The sequence below is a fragment of the Elgaria multicarinata genome, chromosome 23 (assembly GCF_023053635.1).
Source record: "Elgaria multicarinata webbii isolate HBS135686 ecotype San Diego chromosome 23, rElgMul1.1.pri, whole genome shotgun sequence".
Taxonomy (NCBI): domain Eukaryota; kingdom Metazoa; phylum Chordata; class Lepidosauria; order Squamata; family Anguidae; genus Elgaria; species Elgaria multicarinata.
The window spans coordinates 11,926,321-11,943,337 of NC_086193.1; the positions used below are offsets into that span (position 1 = coordinate 11,926,321).

The window sequence follows — 17,017 nt, forward strand, 5'->3', positions numbered from 1 at the left end:
AGCTGATGGGAGATTCAGGACAGATAAAAAGGGCTTCTTCACACAGCGCAGAGTTAATCTGTGGAACTCCCTACCACAAGATGTAGTGACGGCTGTCAATCTGGACGGCTTTTAAAAGGGCTTGGATCAATTCCTGGAGGGAGGAGAAGGCTACCCGTAGCCCTGATGGGTGTGTGCTACCTCCAGTATCCGAGGCAGGAAGCCTGTGTGCCCCAGCTGCTGGGGAACATGGGCGGGAGGGTGCTGTTGCACCATGTCCTGTTTTGTTCATCCCTGGCCGATGGCTGGTTGGCCGCTGTGTGAACAGAGCGCTGGACTAGATGTTGAAACCAGAGTTTCCCAACCTGCTGCCTGTGCCCCAGGGGTGTGTGTAGGACTACAGCGCCCATTGTCCCCAGCTGCGGGGGGAGGAGGTTGCAGGGTAACATGCACCGGGAGCACAGCCGGCCAAACCATGCTGAGCTCAGCACATGCTCACCTTGTAGAAGACCACCTGTCCATCCTGGGGGTGGCCTGGTGTCAGGAAAACCTCCTTGCTCTCCTCGTAGATCTCATCAACGCCGGGAGCTAGATCTGGGGGGGGGGGGGGAAGAGAGAGAGAGAGAGAGAGGGGAGAGGAGGGAGCAAAAATGAGCAGAGAGACGTTTCCAGGTTTAATAATAATAATAAATAATAATAATATATTTATTTCTTACCCGCCTCTCCCTTTGGATCGAGGCGGGGAACAACATTAGAACAGGAATCAATACATCTTAAAAATTCTTGATTTAACATTGGAAACACGTAAGCTGAGCCGTGTCCGTCCCTCCGTCCGTCCCACGGCCGCTTTTCCCCACCTCACGGTCTGCACCGCTCGGGGGTGTCAAGCCGTGGGTATTGCTATGCAGCCCCCCCCTCGCCCCAAGTGGAAAGGGCTACGTTAAAAAAACCTGCCGCTTTCGCAAGGCGGACTGCCGCGACCTCGCCGAACGGCAAAGGTGGAGTTATAAGAACGCCTCCCCGACGCCCCCACCCCCCCGGCCTCGTCACGTAGACGACGCTTTCCAAAGAAGAGCGAAGACAGGCTCCTGCCCGCAAGGAGCTTACAATCTAAAACCGACCCAGAGAAGCGACAGAGGAAGGAGGAGATGGAGAAATGGGCGGGGGGAGGAAGCGCAGACCAGGCAGAGAGGCAGCGGGCCTCCTCCTTTGCCACGGGCTCCCAGGGGCCCTGCCTTGGTTTAACGGTTCCTCCTGCGGCCCCACGGTTTGGGGGGGTGGGGGGTGGGCGCCTCCACTCCTCACCTAAAATCCCCATGTCGTATTTGCCATCTCTCTTGTCCCGGTCGATCAGGTAGTCGAACGTGTCGCTGAAATACTGGAAGAGCAGGTTCTGCGTCAGGACCTCCAGGCCCAAGATGCGGTTCAGGAACTTGGTGATGGAGCAGTCTGAAAGGGCAAGAGGAGCCCCACCGGGGCGCTCAGTTTCCTCTCCTGCAGCGGATCCCCACGCCCCGTCAAAGGGCAGCCAGAACGCCGCCCTATGGGCCCTCCTTTGCTTCCGGCCCAGGATCCACGGAGATCCACGGAGTGAAGCCAGGTGGGAATTGGTGGCTTTTGGGGGGGGGCGAGAGATGGAGGGGGGGGATTTGCTCTCAGAACTCGGCACCAGGGGGACGCTGAGCACAGGCTTAGCACGGGAAGTGGGGGTCAGAACTCAGATCGGGAGTCTTTACATGCAAAAATGCACTCGGGGGGGGAATTCAACGTTACGTCCTGTTTAGAATAGAATAGAGAGTTAAGCATTCTGAGCTAACCATGAGGGCTTAGTGTGTTATGTGAGAGAGAGAGAAAGAACAATCAAGGGGTGGCAAAGAGAGAGAGAGAGAGAGAGAGAACACAAACAGAGCGTGTTCCAAAAGAGAGAGAGAGGAAATGAGAGAATGAACAGAGGGTGTTCCGAGAGAGAGAGGGAGAGAGAGAGAACAAACACAAAGAGGGGATGGCAGAGAGAGAGAGAGAGAGAGAGAGAGAGAGAGAGAGAGAGGGAATGAGAGAATGAACAGGGGGTGGCCCGAGAGAGAAAGAACATGAACAGAGGGTGTTCTGAGAGGGAGAGAGAGAGAGAGAACAAACACAAAGAGGGGGTGGCAGAGAGAGAGAAAACATGAACAGGGGATGGCAGAGAGAGAGGGAATGAGAGAATGAACAGGGGGTGGCCCGAGAGAGAGAGAGAGAGAGAGGGAATAAGAGAATGAACAGGGGATGGCAGAGAGAGAGAGAGAGAGAGGGGGAATGAGAGAATTAACAGGGGGTGTTCCGAGAGAGAGAAAGAGAGAGAGAGGGAGGGAGAGAGAGAGAACAAACACAAAGAGGGGATGGCAGAGAGAGAGAAAACATGAACAGGGGATGGCAGAGAGAGAGGGAATGAGAGAATGAACAGGGGGTGGCCCCAGAGAGAAAGAACATGAACAGAGGGTGTTCCGAGAGAGACAGAGGGAGAGAGAGAGAAGAAACACAAAGAGGGGGTGGCAGAGAGAGAGAAAACATGAACAGGGGATGGCAGAGAGAGAGGGAATGAGAGAATGAACAGGGGGTGGCCCGAGAGAGAGAGAGAGAGAGAGAGGGAATAAGAGAATGAACAGGGGATGGCAGAGAGAGAGAGAGAGAGGGGGGGAATGAGAGAATGAACAGGGGGTGTTCCGAGGGAGAGAAAGAGAGAGAGAGGGAGGGAGAGAGAGAGAACAAACACAAAGAGGGGATGGCAGAGAGAGAGAAAACATGAACAGGGGATGGCAGAGAGAGAGGGAATGAGAGAATGAACAGGGGGTGGCCCCAGAGAGAAAGAACATGAACAGAGGGTGTTCCGAGAGAGACAGAGGGAGAGAGAGAGAACAAACACAAAGAGGGGATGGCAAAGAGAGAGAAAACATGAACAGGGGATGGCAGAGAGAGAGGGAATGAGAGAATGAACAGGGGGTGGCCCCAGAGAGAAAGAACATGAACAGAGGGTGTTCCGAGAGAGACAGAGGGAGAGAGAGAGAACAAACACAAAGAGGGGATGGCAGAGAGAGAGAAAACATGAACGGGATGGCAGAGAGAGAGAGAGAGAGAGAGAGAGAGGGAATGAGAGAATGAACAGGGGGTGGCCTGAGAGAGAGAGAACAACACAAACGGGATGGCAGAGAGAGCGAAAACATGAACCGAGGGTGTTCCAAAAGAGAGAGAGAGAGAAAGAGAGAGACAACAGAATGAACAGGGGTGGCATAAGAGAGAGAAAACATGAACCGAGGGTGTTCCAAAAAGAGAGAGAGAGAAAGAGAGAGACAACAGAATGAACAGGGGTGGCATAAGAGAGAGAAAACATGAACCGAGGGTGTTCCAAAAAGAGAGAGAGAGAGAATGAACAAGTGAATGAATGGGGGGGCTGAAAGAAAGAGGGAGTGACCCGAGGGTGACCCGGCCCACCTTTGGTTCTGGTCCCACCTGTCAATGTGACGCTCAACCCAAAAAAGGGGTTTTCCCCTGCCCAGAGTTCGGGTTTTCTGCCAGCCAGAGTCGAAATGGTTTTGCGGGAAGGGAATCGAGCGCGTCAAAAACGTACCTTTCTCCACCGTCACAAAGCCGTAACGCATCTCTTTGCAACAGATCCCGACCGAAAGGAGGCTCTGCTTCATGTCTGGAAGGGCCAAATTACAGAAATACGACCAATAAGCAAATCCAAGCCTTTCCTTGTTCTTATCAGAAAACATCTCCGTATTTTCATGGGAATAAAACGGGGCGGAAACAGCACACATTCGTTTTTATTGGAAGGACTTCTCTGTATTTTAAGACACATCAACTCAGAGTACATTTTCCTTATGTTCCCCAACCCTCCAGATGTGTTGGGACTGCAACTCCCATGCTGGCTGGGGGATGCTGGGAGTTGAAGTCCAAAGTATCTGGAAAGCTTTCAGTTGGAAAAGGCTTATTTAGACTTTTAAGTAAAAAATACAAGCGGAAAAGAAACTTGGTGCCAGGTAATAATTTTAGCCTACTCTAAGAGTTGGGTGTGAATCTGCTTTCCAGCTCTAGCTGCCCCAAAAAATGTTAATTACAGCTTGATCCTGCATCCGTTCAAGTGGCCCAAGATGTATCCATTCATTACGTTGCTTAATTAATTGTTAGGAAGCCACGGCTTTCTAAAACGGGAGAACTGTCCGCCCCACGTAACCGGCACCGATTGAATCGGGCACCTGTTTTTTAAAAAGGTACACAATTTTTCAGAAAGAAGAAGCTGTTTTCTCTCTCGCTCCAGGTTTTGGCTGAACAGTAGAAGGAAATTCCTAACAACGCAAAGCTCTGTGGCGGAGGTGCAAAGGCTGCCTCGGGTATATTAAATTTAAATTTAAATTTATTAAAACATTTGTAGCCCGCCCTGTATCGCTGGGATCTCAGAGCGGCGTAGAGAGATAAAATCAGAACGTAAACATAAATAACATGGACAAGCTAAAAACTTTTTAAATCCTTAACAAATTAAAACCATGGTTGTTTTTTTAAAAAAAAAAGCAATAAAAACAATTACAACTCTGTGAGACCGTGGAAAACCCAGCCGTCAAAGGCTTTGATAAAGAGCCGTGGTTTAACTTGACGCCGGTGTTGGGTTCCGTCCACAAGAGAAGGCCTTCTGGTATGTCCCATCATAATGTATGTCTCGCATTCTCAAATACTTGGACATCCGTCAAGGGTGCCCAAGGTCCACCCCGAAGTCCAGGCTGGGTTTTGAACCCCGGCTTGCGGCTCGCGCCGTTAACCGCAACGCGAGAACACCGGCTTCCTGTTTGCCTTTCGCGCCAACGAGGCCCTTTCGCCTCGGACGTCCTTACCCTGGAAGAAAGCGGCGTCTCCTCCCGGGTAACCCTTGGGCACCGGGACTTTGTTCTCCGACTGGTTGAGGATAGTGAGCAGGACCTTGTCCAGGGCTCTGGACCCATACTGGGGAGGAAGAGGAAGAGGAGACGAAGGTCACAGGTCAGGCAGCCTGACGACGGCTTAGCCGTGGCAGCCCGCGCAAGGGAAGCCCCTACAATCCCGCGGCCCGCCCAACCCGAGAGGAGAGAGAGATTCCGATCTGCGTGGCTCCGTCTTCCGTGTCTGCTAACAGGCATCGCTTGCGCTGGCCACGGCAGTCCGTGGCTTGAACACCTGGGCTATTGCAGAGCGAAAAGAGCGTCGCCTTCGCTGCTGGTTTTGCGCACGGTTCAGCTTTCGGTTCAGGGGCGTCGGAGCCCTTTCAGCCCACGTGACAAATTCAATGTCAGAGAAGGCCTTGCTGACTGCCTTCTGGTAGTGGCTGGAGCCAAAGGCGAAGCGAAAAATACTACCCTGTTTTAGCTTAAAGCTTGTAGCGCTGTGGGGAGGCATTTCAACCCTATAGAATTGGGGGGGGGGGTGTAGAATTGCAAACTGAGGGTCGTCCCCTCCTGCATCCGATGCTGTGGACTCGATTCCCCAAAGCTCAGAACACCCGAAGAGCCCCACTGGATCAGACCAAGGGTCCATCTAGTCCAGCACTCTGTTCAGGGACTCACAAAGCAGGACACGGTGCAACAGCACCCTCCCACCCATGTTCCCCAGCAAGGCTTACTGTCTCAGATATTGGAGGTAGCACGTAGCCATGGATCGCCTTCTGCTCTAGGAATTTATCCAGCCCCTTTTGAAGCCATCCAAATGGGTGGCCATCGCTACATCTTGTGGTAGTGAGTTCCACAGTTTACTCTCTGCTGCAGGAATGCGCCCTTCCTTCGATCTGTCCTGAATCTCCCACTGTTCATCTTGATGGGATAATGGCATTATGGGCTCTAGCATTATGGGAGAGGGGGGGGAATTTCTCGCCGTCCACCTTCTCCACACCAGGCCTCATTTTGTCCACCTCTCTCCTGCCTCCCCTCAGCCTCCTTTTCTCCAAGCTAAACAATCCCAGCTGTTGTCACCTTCCCTCCTGGGGAGACGCTTCAGCCCCTGGACCAGCTGAGTTGCACTTTTCTGCCCTTTTCCCATCCCTGCAATCTCTTTCGGTGCGGTGACCAGAACCACACACAGCATTCCACGCGTGGTCGCGCCCTAGATGTGCCGAAAGGCGCTACGATATCCTCAGCTTGTGTGCCCCCATAAACAAAGGTGCGTCACTCAAGAGATCCCCGTGGGCTGGCGTTTGCCTCTCGCACCCACTCCCCGTTCACACCTCACCTTATTCTCGAAGTTGTACTTGCTGAGATCCCTGGACTCAGTGGCTCGTCTGTCCCCGTGAGTTAAGGCACCCTGTTCAGAACGGTGGGGAGAGAGAGAAAATGAGAAGACCGCTTAAAACGGCGTTCCGTAAACGCACAGCTCCGGCGGGGATCTATTCTGCCACGGGCTTTGGCTAGGACAGCCGTTTCCAACCTCGTGCCCTCCAGGTGTGTTGGACTACAGGCGAGTAACTTTGCCTGAAATGGGATCTGGCAGATGCAAAAGCTATAAAACGCAATCCGGCAGAGAAGAGGAGATGGAGGGGAGACATGAGAGCACTTCAAAGACTTGAAAGGTTGTCACACAGAGGAGGGCCAGGATCTCTTCTCGATCTTCTCAGAGTGCAGGACATGGAATAATGGGCTCAAGTTACAGGAAGCCAGATTTCGGCTGGACATCAGGAAAACTTTCCTGACTGTTAGAGCGGTACGACAATGGAACCAGTGACTTAGGGAGGTTGTGGGCTCTCCCACACTAGAGGCCTTCAAGAGGCAGCTGGACAACCCTCTGCCAGGGATGCTTTAGGATGGATTCCTGAATTGATCAGGGGGTTGGACTAGATGGCCTTATAGGCCCTTTCCAACTCTACTATTCTATGATTCTATATTAAGAGATGACCGCTGCGTTCCGAGGCCGTGTGCCTCAACGGACCAGGCTTGGATGGCAGACCGCAGGGCTGGCTGGCTCCGCCGATGGCTGTACCAGCAGGGGACGATGGGGGTTGCAGTCCAACCCCTCGAGATCGTTGTGGGAAATTAACACAGCAGCGTGGCACTGGGGAAATGTATGTATGTATGTATAGATAGGTACACACAAACCCAGCGCCATGCTGACATTTAATTTCCCACCATGCTCTTGATCGGGGGACCTGGGGGAAATCAGAATGTTGCCTCCCACTACCAGGTAGGCCCAGCTGGCCGGCCGCTGTGTGAACACAGTGCTGGGCTAGATGGACCCTCGGTCTGATCCAGGTTTGGATGCGCTGAAGCCCACAGGGCCAAATCCACACCTGGAGCTGGGCGGGGCTTTGCAGACCTCATCTGCGTACAACGACCTTGCTAGGGAGGCTCAATCGTATCATCTCTAGAGCACCGACAAGGGAGGGAGGAGGCAGAGAGCGCAGCGGCTGTTTCAGGAGGAGAAGAGAAGGACGGGGGACTTACAAGACTTTCCAGCCGCTTCGCCACGATGGACGCGAACCGGCGCTCCCCGGCCAGTTCAGAGATGAGGAAGATGTACTCCGGGGCGGAAACTTGGTTGGAGCGGTGCGTTCGACCTGGAAGAGAAATCCAGAAGCATAAAGGCCGTCTCTCTGCCCTGACAGCGAGAAGGGAACAGCCCACGGCCGAAATGTCGGGCGCTCCCCAAGCTGGGGGGACTACAAGCCCCAGCAGCCCCACCCAGCGTTTTTGCTTCTCTCCGCTGAAACACAGAGGAGTTCACTTCGAGGGGTTTCGCTCACCGAACTGCTGTATTGCCCGGTCGGCGCTCCAAGGCAGTTCCAGCGTCATGTGGACGCGCCGCTTTTGATTCTTTACCCGTCTGTCCGCTTGAAGAGAGATCCCTGAGCTGGAGGCCTCGGAAATTATTGCTACGAGCTGAAAAGGACGGGGGGGGGGGGGGGGGAAGTATGAGGAAAAACGGCCGTGCAACACACAGAGGCCAGGATCTCTTCTCGATCCTCCCAGAGTGCAGGACGCGGAATAACGGGCTCAAGTTAAAGGAAGCCAGATTCCGCCGCTGGACAGCAGGAAAAAACGTCCTGACTGTTAGAGCGGTACGACGATGGAACCATTTACCTAGGGAGGTGGTGGGCTCTCCCACACTAGAGGCCTTCAAGAGGCAGCTGGACAACCCTCTGTCAGGGATGCTTTAGGGTGGATTCCTGCATTGAGCAGGGGTTGGACTTGATGGCCTTATGGGCCCCTTTCAACTCTGCTATTCTATGATTCTATGATTCTATGACATTCATTCTGGGAAACCCTGGTCAGATCTCACAAACAAAGCTAATTTTGCTCTGCTGTTACATCAGATTTCTGGCTTCGTGTCCCACGTTTCCACCCAAAAGAGGTGCTCAGGATCAGAAAACAAAATTGTAATTAAAAGGTAAAATAAAGACAAATCCATTAAAAAGACAAGGGAAGAAATGAACAGCGTCCAACCAGTTACGCAGACGCACCTCTTTGGGAATGGACTGGCTTAAAGGCCAGAGTCTTATATGAATCAGAACACCAGCCTCCCTCAGGAGGGAGTTCCAGAGCCTGGAAGCAGTCACCGAGAAGGCCCCGTCTCGGGTCCCCACCGGACTTGCCTCTGACGGTGGTGCTCCCAAGAGAAGAACCTCCCCTGAACTTCCTAAAACCCAGCCAGGCACCTCTGGGACTTTCAGTGAGCCTGGTCCCAAATTCTTAGTCTACATGTCTGCCGGCTTGCGCCCCGATTTCACACCCGGACTCTAAATGGCAGGACTCAGGGCAAAAAAGCAAAGTTATTTGAGGTCTATGGGATGCTGGGCATTGTAGTCGCAGCCTTTGCCTGATTCTCATTGCTGGATGTGCGGGGGGGGGGGGCGCGGGGTGAACCGTGGCATGAACAGAGAGGAGATGGCAGATCCCTCTCTCCCTCGAAATGCTCCTCCACCCCTCCCCACCCCACCGGATCCTGTCAGAGCTCACTTTGTCTCCGTTCATGAAGCGCTCCTTCTCCTTGAGGTTCACGTGGTCGATGGACAGCCCTTGCTCGGCCCGCGACTCGAACACAACAGAGCCGCCGGGGCGCCGCACGACGCGCCCTTTCCGCCCGGTCATCTGCATGGGAGGGAGGCAGAGAGAGAGAGAGAGAGAGAGAGAGAGAGAGAGAACAGGCACTTAGCATCGTGGAGGAGAATCCGGAGCCGGGTTGGAGGGGGATGGGCAGGCGAGGGAGTGACACACCAGAACTCGCCTCTGCGCAGGATTTGAACCTGGGACCCTCGGAGGCGAGAGGCTGGAGTGGAGCCCATTGAATTACCTGGGAGTCTCTTTGCTATGGACTCAAGAAGCCCTCTACAGGCACAGGAGGGAATAACAGCGAGCGGTCTCGGCCCCTGTGATTGGCCAGGAGTACAAGGCCTCCGCAATTGGCCAGAAGGTGACTGCCCAGGAGTACAAGGCCTCTGTTATTGGCCAGGAGCACAAGGCCTCCGCAATTGGCCAGGAGCACAAGGCCTCCATGATTGGCCAGAAGCACAAGGCCTCCACGATTGGCGAGGAGTACAACGCCTCCGTGATTGGTCAGAAGCACAAGGCCTCCGTGATTGGCCAGGAGCACAAGGCCTCCGCGATTGGCCAGGAGCCCAAGGCCTCCGCGATTGGCCAGGCTTGGTATAAATACTGGCTTCAGACCCTGCATGGGCCTCACAGCGAGTGGAGGTCTGGCCCTGACTTTTGAAGGCGGCAGAGGCGACCCTCTGGAGGAGCCTTTCCCACCTCGGCAGCCCTCCAGATGCGTCGGACAGCAACTCCCATCCAGGCGGGCGCTGCGGGCCACCTCAACCGGAGCACCCCAGGCTCGGGTGAGCTGCTGCAGAGCCAGGCTCCGTCGCGAAACGGAAAGCTGGCGTAGTTTGCCCCACGCTACCGCCAAGCAAGCAGCAGAGTGAAGGAGCCCACAGCCGCAAAGGAGGACACCCGCTGCCTCTCTGCAGGAGACACCGCCCTGAGCCTTGCCTCCAGCCCCCCCCCCCCCGAATCGCCTTCCGTGGGGGCCGGTAAGCCCACACTGCCAAACTTTGGGGGAAAGCTGACGTCAGCTACCGCGGGGGAGGCTCTCCAGGCGAGCGCTCTGGTGCCCCCTAGCGGCACCAGCCCCCCGCAGCGCCTCTCCCCCCACTCATCAACACCCCCATCCGCCCCCAGTACCCCACCTCTGCCACGCTTTCCGGGCCGCCAAAGTGATCGATGAGTTCGTCTAAGGTGTTGAGAGGTAGTTCTTTGCCCAGTGCCTTCACTTCCGACAGGAGGCCCTGCTTCATCGTCTCCACGTGTTCCAGCGCCCCCGCGCCGTGCATCTCCTTCTGGGGGTTTTGCAGGTACAGGCCGCCTGTCCAGAGGGGAAAAGGGAAGGAAGAGGTCACAGCTCCGGCTTTGATTTACTGGTCTGCTTTGACGAGGGAGGGAGAGAGAGAAACGCACGGGAAACCCGGACGTCTCGGGGCCACGAACGGCTCCGGAGCGACCGACCACTCTGCCCGCAACAACCTGTCGGGGAGGGTGCCCGAAACAGGGACCGCCTGGGAAGGGTTCCATACCCAGCCTGGGCGGCCGGCCGGTTGGAGGGGCGCCCGGGAGACCCTCACCTCGGTCCTCGCCCGCAAAGCCGTTGACGGCGGCGCTGGTGGTGATGCGCTCCACGAAGATGACGTCGTCGTTCTCGAAGAGGGACTCCGGCGAGGAGTTGAAGTCGCTTTCCATGCCCGGCTCGGAGTCGGAGCTGCTGTCCGAGCTGATCTTGATGACGACGCCGGTGCTGGCGAGGTCGTAGGCGGGCTTGGAGACCTTGGCGAGGCAGCGGATCCTGGGCTTCCCTGGAGGGAGGGACAGGAATTGGGAGAGCAGCTTTGGGCCGTTAGAAAAGGGCGGACCGGAGAGACGAAACCAAACGAGAACCAGCTACGCAGACTCCCTCAAGCTGGCTCCCTTCAGATGCGCGGGGGAAGGCTGGCCTAACATGTCAGGTGGAAGGATTCGACCTGACCTGCGTTGCACCCTGAGAAGCTGGTTCTCTGCATGCAGGGAAATTTTCTTTTTTTGTGTATGGAAAGATGTTCGTTCGATCCCGCGAGCAGGCCGCATTCTGAAGCGGTAAACCCTGGACACGGGTCATCCTTTTGCCTCGGTGGGAACGAAGGATTTAGATCGGCCAAACCACCGAGGAAGAGGGGGGAAGATGGGACGAAGAGCCAAGCCTCCTTGGCTTCAAGCAAGCGGTTGCGGTCAAGACCTTACGCATTCTGTAATACCGAAGCACAGAAGGTGGCGTCAAGGCCCGGAATTCAGCAGGCTGACTTTCTCAGCTTCCTTTTTTTTAAAAAAAAAACAAAGTTTCTAGTCCCTAAGAGGGGGCAGAGATGCTGAACGCAGACAGCCGGTGACTAGAACGGACAGGATAGGAGCCAAATCAAAGGTGCAACTAACTTTTTTCAACAAGCCGTCCCAGGTAAACCCGTTCCCTTTCCTGCACCCAGCTCTTCGAGCGAAATAAAAGGTACGAGGTTTTACCGTAAAGCGGGGGGGGGGGCTTAAAATAATCTAACGTAAATAGATGCATAAAGTGACGTTTGGGTACGTTCAGAGTTTTCAGTGCTTCTTTCCAGATCCCCCATCCCACGCCTCAAAGTCTAAACAACAGCAGGGAAGCGTTTGAGCGACTGAATTGCCACGTCTTACGGTAACTATTACAGCAGAAATGATTCCTAAGTAAAGCTTTGCAGAAGAAGGCTTTCCCGCATGCAGAGAACTAGCTTCTCAGGGTGGAATGTAAGCTAGATCGAATCCTTCTATTTGAAGGTCACATTTAACCCACACTAAGGGTCAGCTCAGACAATACGTTTCTCAACGGTGGTTTTAAAACTCCGCAGTGGATGTTTTACACCACTGTTGAGAAATGTGTGGTCTGGTGGAAAACCTCCACGCAACGGTGTTTTTTGGGGGGGAAACGCTCCATGCTGAATATCCAGGCTGTGCAGAGCAGAGTTCCTGCACAGCTGTTGTGTGGCGTGGCGGGCTCCGTGGAGTTCTCCGTTGCGTTGACTTTTCCCACTGGCTACAGAGTTCCCTGGCAAGAGCGGCAAAAGGAGCGAGTGCCGTTCTAGGAGAGCCGCTAGGATTGGGTTTTTTTGCAGCAGTGGCTGATGGGATACCGTCGGGAGGACCCGGAGGAGGAACTGTCAATCAAATGCCGTGATGGATTTCACTCAACTCCATGGGAGCCCACAGTCCCACAACGGTGGAGTTAGAACGTGTCGTGTGGGGAGCAGCCCCGAAAAACTCAACCGCTGAGTGGAGTTCTCACACTGCGTTGACAATGTGTGGTCTGAGCTGAGCCTGAGTGACCTTCCCTGAACGGGAACACAAGTCTACCACCAAATACTTTCGGTTATCGGGGGGTGGGGAAACCTTTGGGGTGTTTACACAGCACATCAAATGAACACGGTCTCCGTTCCGGTTCCTGTCTCACCCCCACGATGCCTTTTTTTAAAAGAATCAAGTACGCCACGGGGAAACTGCACGACAAATTTCGCGTCTAGTTTGGCCCCCAGTTAAGCGATAAAGTAGAGAGAGTGCGTGTGTGTGTGTGTGTGTGTGTTTGTGTGTGTGGAATGTCATCTCGGCTGTGAAAAAGGTTCGGATATACGGAGTTGGAACGTTCCCCCAAGGGCGGGGAAGGCGACGGCAACCCGTAGACTGCGAGATAACGAAGAATTAATAACAACAATAATAATAATATTGTAATTGAGGAATAAAGATAACTCTTTAGGAGGGGAAAGAAAAGGCAGGGAACAGGGTGGGGAGGGTGCGTTAGAAATCCAGGACCGCGAAAGACAGTTAAGTGCGTACATGCCTTAGAGGAGACCCCCGTTGCAAGGGACGGAGAAGGAGGATTTTGAAAATAACATGGAAATAAAAGCAAGATGGAAGAGCAAAAGTGGAAAAGTGGAGGAGGGGGGAGGAAAGGGGAGCTGGGGGGAGGGGAAGGGATGTCGCCACACGTGCGCAACTGCGCTGCGAGAGGGCTCGGGGGTTGCCGGGTTGTTCTTTTCGGGGGGGGGGGTTGCGCAGAGTTGAAAAGGGTCTTACGTTTTCTTTTAATGCCAGTTCCTCTTTCTCTTTTTCGTTTGGTTGAAGGAAAGTGCTTCTGAATTAGTGAGAGAAAGACGCCTCTGAAAGTTAAGATGCAATATTTTATTCTAGCTGCTCCGGGGGAGCGAACGGCGACTGACTGCATATATAGGTATATATATAAAAAAGGCAAAGGCCTGAAAACGAGAAACAAAACCAACGGAAGCAGAACAATCCACTCGAGAGAGGGAGGGGTTTTTTTGGGGGGGGGAGGGCTTGCGGTTAGCATGCTTGGACCTTCTATGACGTCATGACAGCGCAGCCAATGGGCTGTCGTCGGCAGGCGACAGGATACCCGGGCATTCGGCTAACGCTTGGCTACGCTGCCGTGATGTCACAGCAGGTTCGAGGACGCGCACGGAAGGTTTGCGGAGCGAGGCGCCTCAGTGCTCACTGGGGGAGAGGGCGCGGCCAGAGGAGGGAGCTACAGAAGGCCTACCAAGGGAAGGGGGTCGTGTACAACCACTGGGCGGGTAAGGAGGTACGAGGCCCCGGAGGCAGGAGGGGATGGAGCAGGGGCAATTTACATCGGGCCTTGAACAACTTGTGCGATTGACAACAAACAGCTTGTAGGGCAACGTTTTAATATACACTGGGCCCTGATCCAGCCATGCTCAGCTACGGGAAGATCAATTGGTCCTCCCTGGAGGAAAAAGATACGGAGTTTGAAAGCGGCTGCATCGCTTACGCAATTGTCGCTAAGGGGGCAGGGGAGTAGAACCTCATAGCAGTTCACCCTCCCTGGCGCCCTCTGGATGCGCTGGACTGAAACTCCCGTGCAGGCTTGGGACCATGGGAGTTGGGATCCAGCACGTCGAGAGGGTCGACAGGTAGGAAAAAGCTGCCCGACGGGACCGGGAAAGAGGAGAAACCAAAAAATAAAAATGATGCCAGTCGAGGCGTGGGGGTCAATGTAGATGATGGGGGGAATTCAGCACTTCTAAGGGGTGCGTCCGAGCCTCGCCCCGCCCCGCCCGCTCCGTTCCCTCCCGCAGCCACGCAACGGTTGATGAGAAAGGCAGTGAGATCCGGGATGGCGACCGACAGCAAAATAAATAAAAAAATAATAAATGGACGGTGTGGAAATGAGATTTATCCGGTGTGGATTTAAAGGGGTGTTTAGGAAAGAGGGAACAGGGTTTGGAGGCGAGGAGGCGGCACCGGGCCACATCTCAGTGACGTACGTCCCCCCCACCCCAAGTAAATACTGTCATCACACACTCCACACCCCAGGGAGGAGCGACACAGCGTGGCCAGGACTGCTACGGGGGCCCAGGCTTTAGAAATGCCGGGTTGCTGATGTCCACAGCGAGGGGGAAACCGTCCCGTGGAAAACACCACGGCCTCGTTGGACAACTCGGGAGTCTGGAGGCCGGCATACGACACCCCCGCTACCTCACGCCCCCATCTCCGGTACGGCGAGGGAGAATGCCGGAACTCACTCGGCAGCGGAAACAAAGCAGTTCAGGTGCCCCTCGTTCTCGTCGAGGACTTCCCGGGTCCGGGCCTCTCCCGTCGACTGCAAGCCGATCACGACGCACTGCGGAAGGCAAATCGAGGGTGTTGTCAGCGGGGGAGTTCCCGGCCTAGGCGGAGGAGCCGGGGGGCTGGGTGGGGACAGCCACAGTCCCCCAGCCCTGCCATCATCAATTTTTTTAAAAGACAACAACTAATGAAACAACATAAAAGTTTAAAACGGCGGAACAGAGTAAAAACCAGCAGCTGAGGAAGATCTAATCAACTCCCACAAAATGGCATGAGGGAGAATGCAAAAGTCTTCATCTGGCACCAAAAAGACCACGACGGGGAAACTCATTCCACAAACAAGATGCCACCACCGAAAAGTCTCTCTCTTTAGGTGGCCTCCTGCCTCGACTCATACACGGGGGGCACGCAGAAGAGGACCTCCGAAGATGATTTTGGGGCCTGGGCAGGCACACTTGGGAGGAGGCGAACCTTCAGCTAACTTGGCCTCAAGCTGGCCTGGGAAGGCAATACCAGCACTTTGAACTGGGCCCAGAAATGGCCGCAAATCACGAAGTATTGCGATGAGATGTCCGTGTTGGCCAGTGCTTGCTAAGAAGCCCAATGCTCTGTTTTGGGCCAGCTGAAGCGTCCGGACCATTTTCAAAAGTGGCTCTGCGTAGAACGCACGACCATAATCCAAACGGGAGATTGCCGTTTGGGTTATAGGCGGTCTCTGCCCAGGTGGGGCCAGAGCTGGTGCGTCAGCCTACGCTGGTAAAAGGAGCTCCGCACCCCAAGGTCACCTGGGCCTCTAGTGGCAGCGTTAGAGCCAGGAGCACCGCCCAAATTACAAACCTGATCCCTTCAGGAGAAGTGCAAACCACTCCAGAACAGATTGGACACCCCTTAAGACAGGGAGAAAAATTTCCCTCTTTGCCCAGAACGAGTCTCCGTTTATTGGCTGTTATCCAATCCATTACCGCGCCCAGGCACTGATTCAGAACACCCACTGCCTCACCTGGGTTTGATGAAAAGGAGAGATAGAGCTAGGCGTTCTCTGCATATTGAGGACAACTCAGCCCACGTAGGGGCAGGGAATCTCTCCCTGAAGTTTCAGGAAGAAATGAGTGTGTGTGTGGAGGGGTGTTAAATAGAGCCCCATGGAACCCGATAGCACAACTCCATTTTCTCCTCCGGCGCGCCGAGGTGGAGCAAGGGAACGTGGCTACACCGAGGGCACGGCGGTTTGGCGTGGTGCCGCACCAGCGGTTGACGTTTGACCCAGCCAGCGCGTTGGCCCGCGGACGAGTCCCGCCTCACCTTGTCTTTGCTGAGCTCCTCCTTGGCCAGCTCGACGAGGCGACGGATTTTCGCAGCGATGCAAAGGTACTTGAAGAAGCGCTGGTGAGCGGACCAGAACTGTCCCCACAGAGACTTCCGGGACTCCAAGCCGATGAGGTCGGCGGCTTGCTGGAAAACAACCAGGGCTTTTGCCCACTGGAGACAGGAGAAGAGAGAGAGGCCGTCACCTTTAATTCCGCTCGCTGGCTGTTATTTAGCGGCCGTTCAGAGCTCAGGCCGAACGAAAACAGTTGTATTTATTTATCTAATGCATAGCCTGCCTTTCCACCCAAAAATGGCGCTCCAGGCCCAGATTGAAACCCTTAAGTAAAACACAGCATAAAAACAAATCCATTAAAACACAACAAGGAACGAAATAAACAGCACCCAGCTAAAAGTCTGCCAGAATAAAGCGGACTCCAGGGGACAACAGAGAGGGAGGCAACCTAATTTCCCTCGGCAGGGAGTTCCACAGCTCGGGAGCGGTCACCAAGAAGCCCCTGTCTCGTGACTACCAGACGTGCGTCTGATGGCAGGGGATGGAGAGAAGAGACATCCTGGAAAGTCTTGAAATCCAGGCAGACTCGTGTCGGAGAAGGCAGCTTTGTAGCAAGAGGGGAAAGTGGCACTTTTTTGCTTTCCCACCATCCTGGAACGGTCCCAACTACGCCATATTAGCCACTCAGTACCTGCGGGCGTATTGGAGGTGGGTGGGGAGAGGTTTCAAGGAGAACCAGACTACTACCGGTCAAAAATGCAAATGCAGAGAGGGCCTGGACAAAAATGCAGCAAAGGCCCTGGGTTTGGACACCAGACCAAATGTGACTAGTGAACGCGTTCTCAACGGTCCCAGTGAAATTATTATGCCTACTGCTAGTATTGAACCCGACGGGTTTCAGAAAGAAGAGCTCCCAAACCAGCAACCCAAAAGTTCAGGAATAGGCATTTAAACCCACTTGCAGAATTTGGGTTGGCAAGGTGGCCACTGATGAAAGAACTCTTTGTTCCGAAATATATCAGGAATGATGATGATGATGATGATAATCCAGACATAACTGTTATAGACCAAAAAGGAAAACCAG

The 17,017-nt window shown here is 54.3% G+C and overlaps 1 protein-coding gene across 3 annotated transcripts in view; it reads right to left on the reverse strand.

Annotated features, from left to right (window-relative positions):
• Positions 1-17,017, reverse strand: part of SBNO2 (strawberry notch homolog 2) — an 83,747-nt gene that overhangs the window by 5,341 nt on the left and 61,389 nt on the right. For all 3 annotated transcript variants that reach the window (XM_063147095.1, XM_063147094.1, XM_063147096.1), the window contains 13 exons: positions 15,915-16,091; positions 14,570-14,667; positions 13,086-13,168; positions 10,586-10,813; positions 10,154-10,329; positions 8,925-9,056; positions 7,712-7,847; positions 7,413-7,525; positions 6,208-6,279; positions 4,845-4,953; positions 3,584-3,658; positions 1,285-1,428; positions 479-573 (listed from right to left, as the gene is read on the reverse strand). In XM_063147095.1, the coding sequence (XP_063003165.1) occupies positions 479-573; positions 1,285-1,428; positions 3,584-3,658; positions 4,845-4,953; positions 6,208-6,279; positions 7,413-7,525; positions 7,712-7,847; positions 8,925-9,056; positions 10,154-10,329; positions 10,586-10,813; positions 13,086-13,168; positions 14,570-14,667; positions 15,915-16,091 (1,638 nt within the window). The remainder of the gene's footprint in view (positions 1-478; positions 574-1,284; positions 1,429-3,583; positions 3,659-4,844; positions 4,954-6,207; positions 6,280-7,412; positions 7,526-7,711; positions 7,848-8,924; positions 9,057-10,153; positions 10,330-10,585; positions 10,814-13,085; positions 13,169-14,569; positions 14,668-15,914; positions 16,092-17,017) is intronic.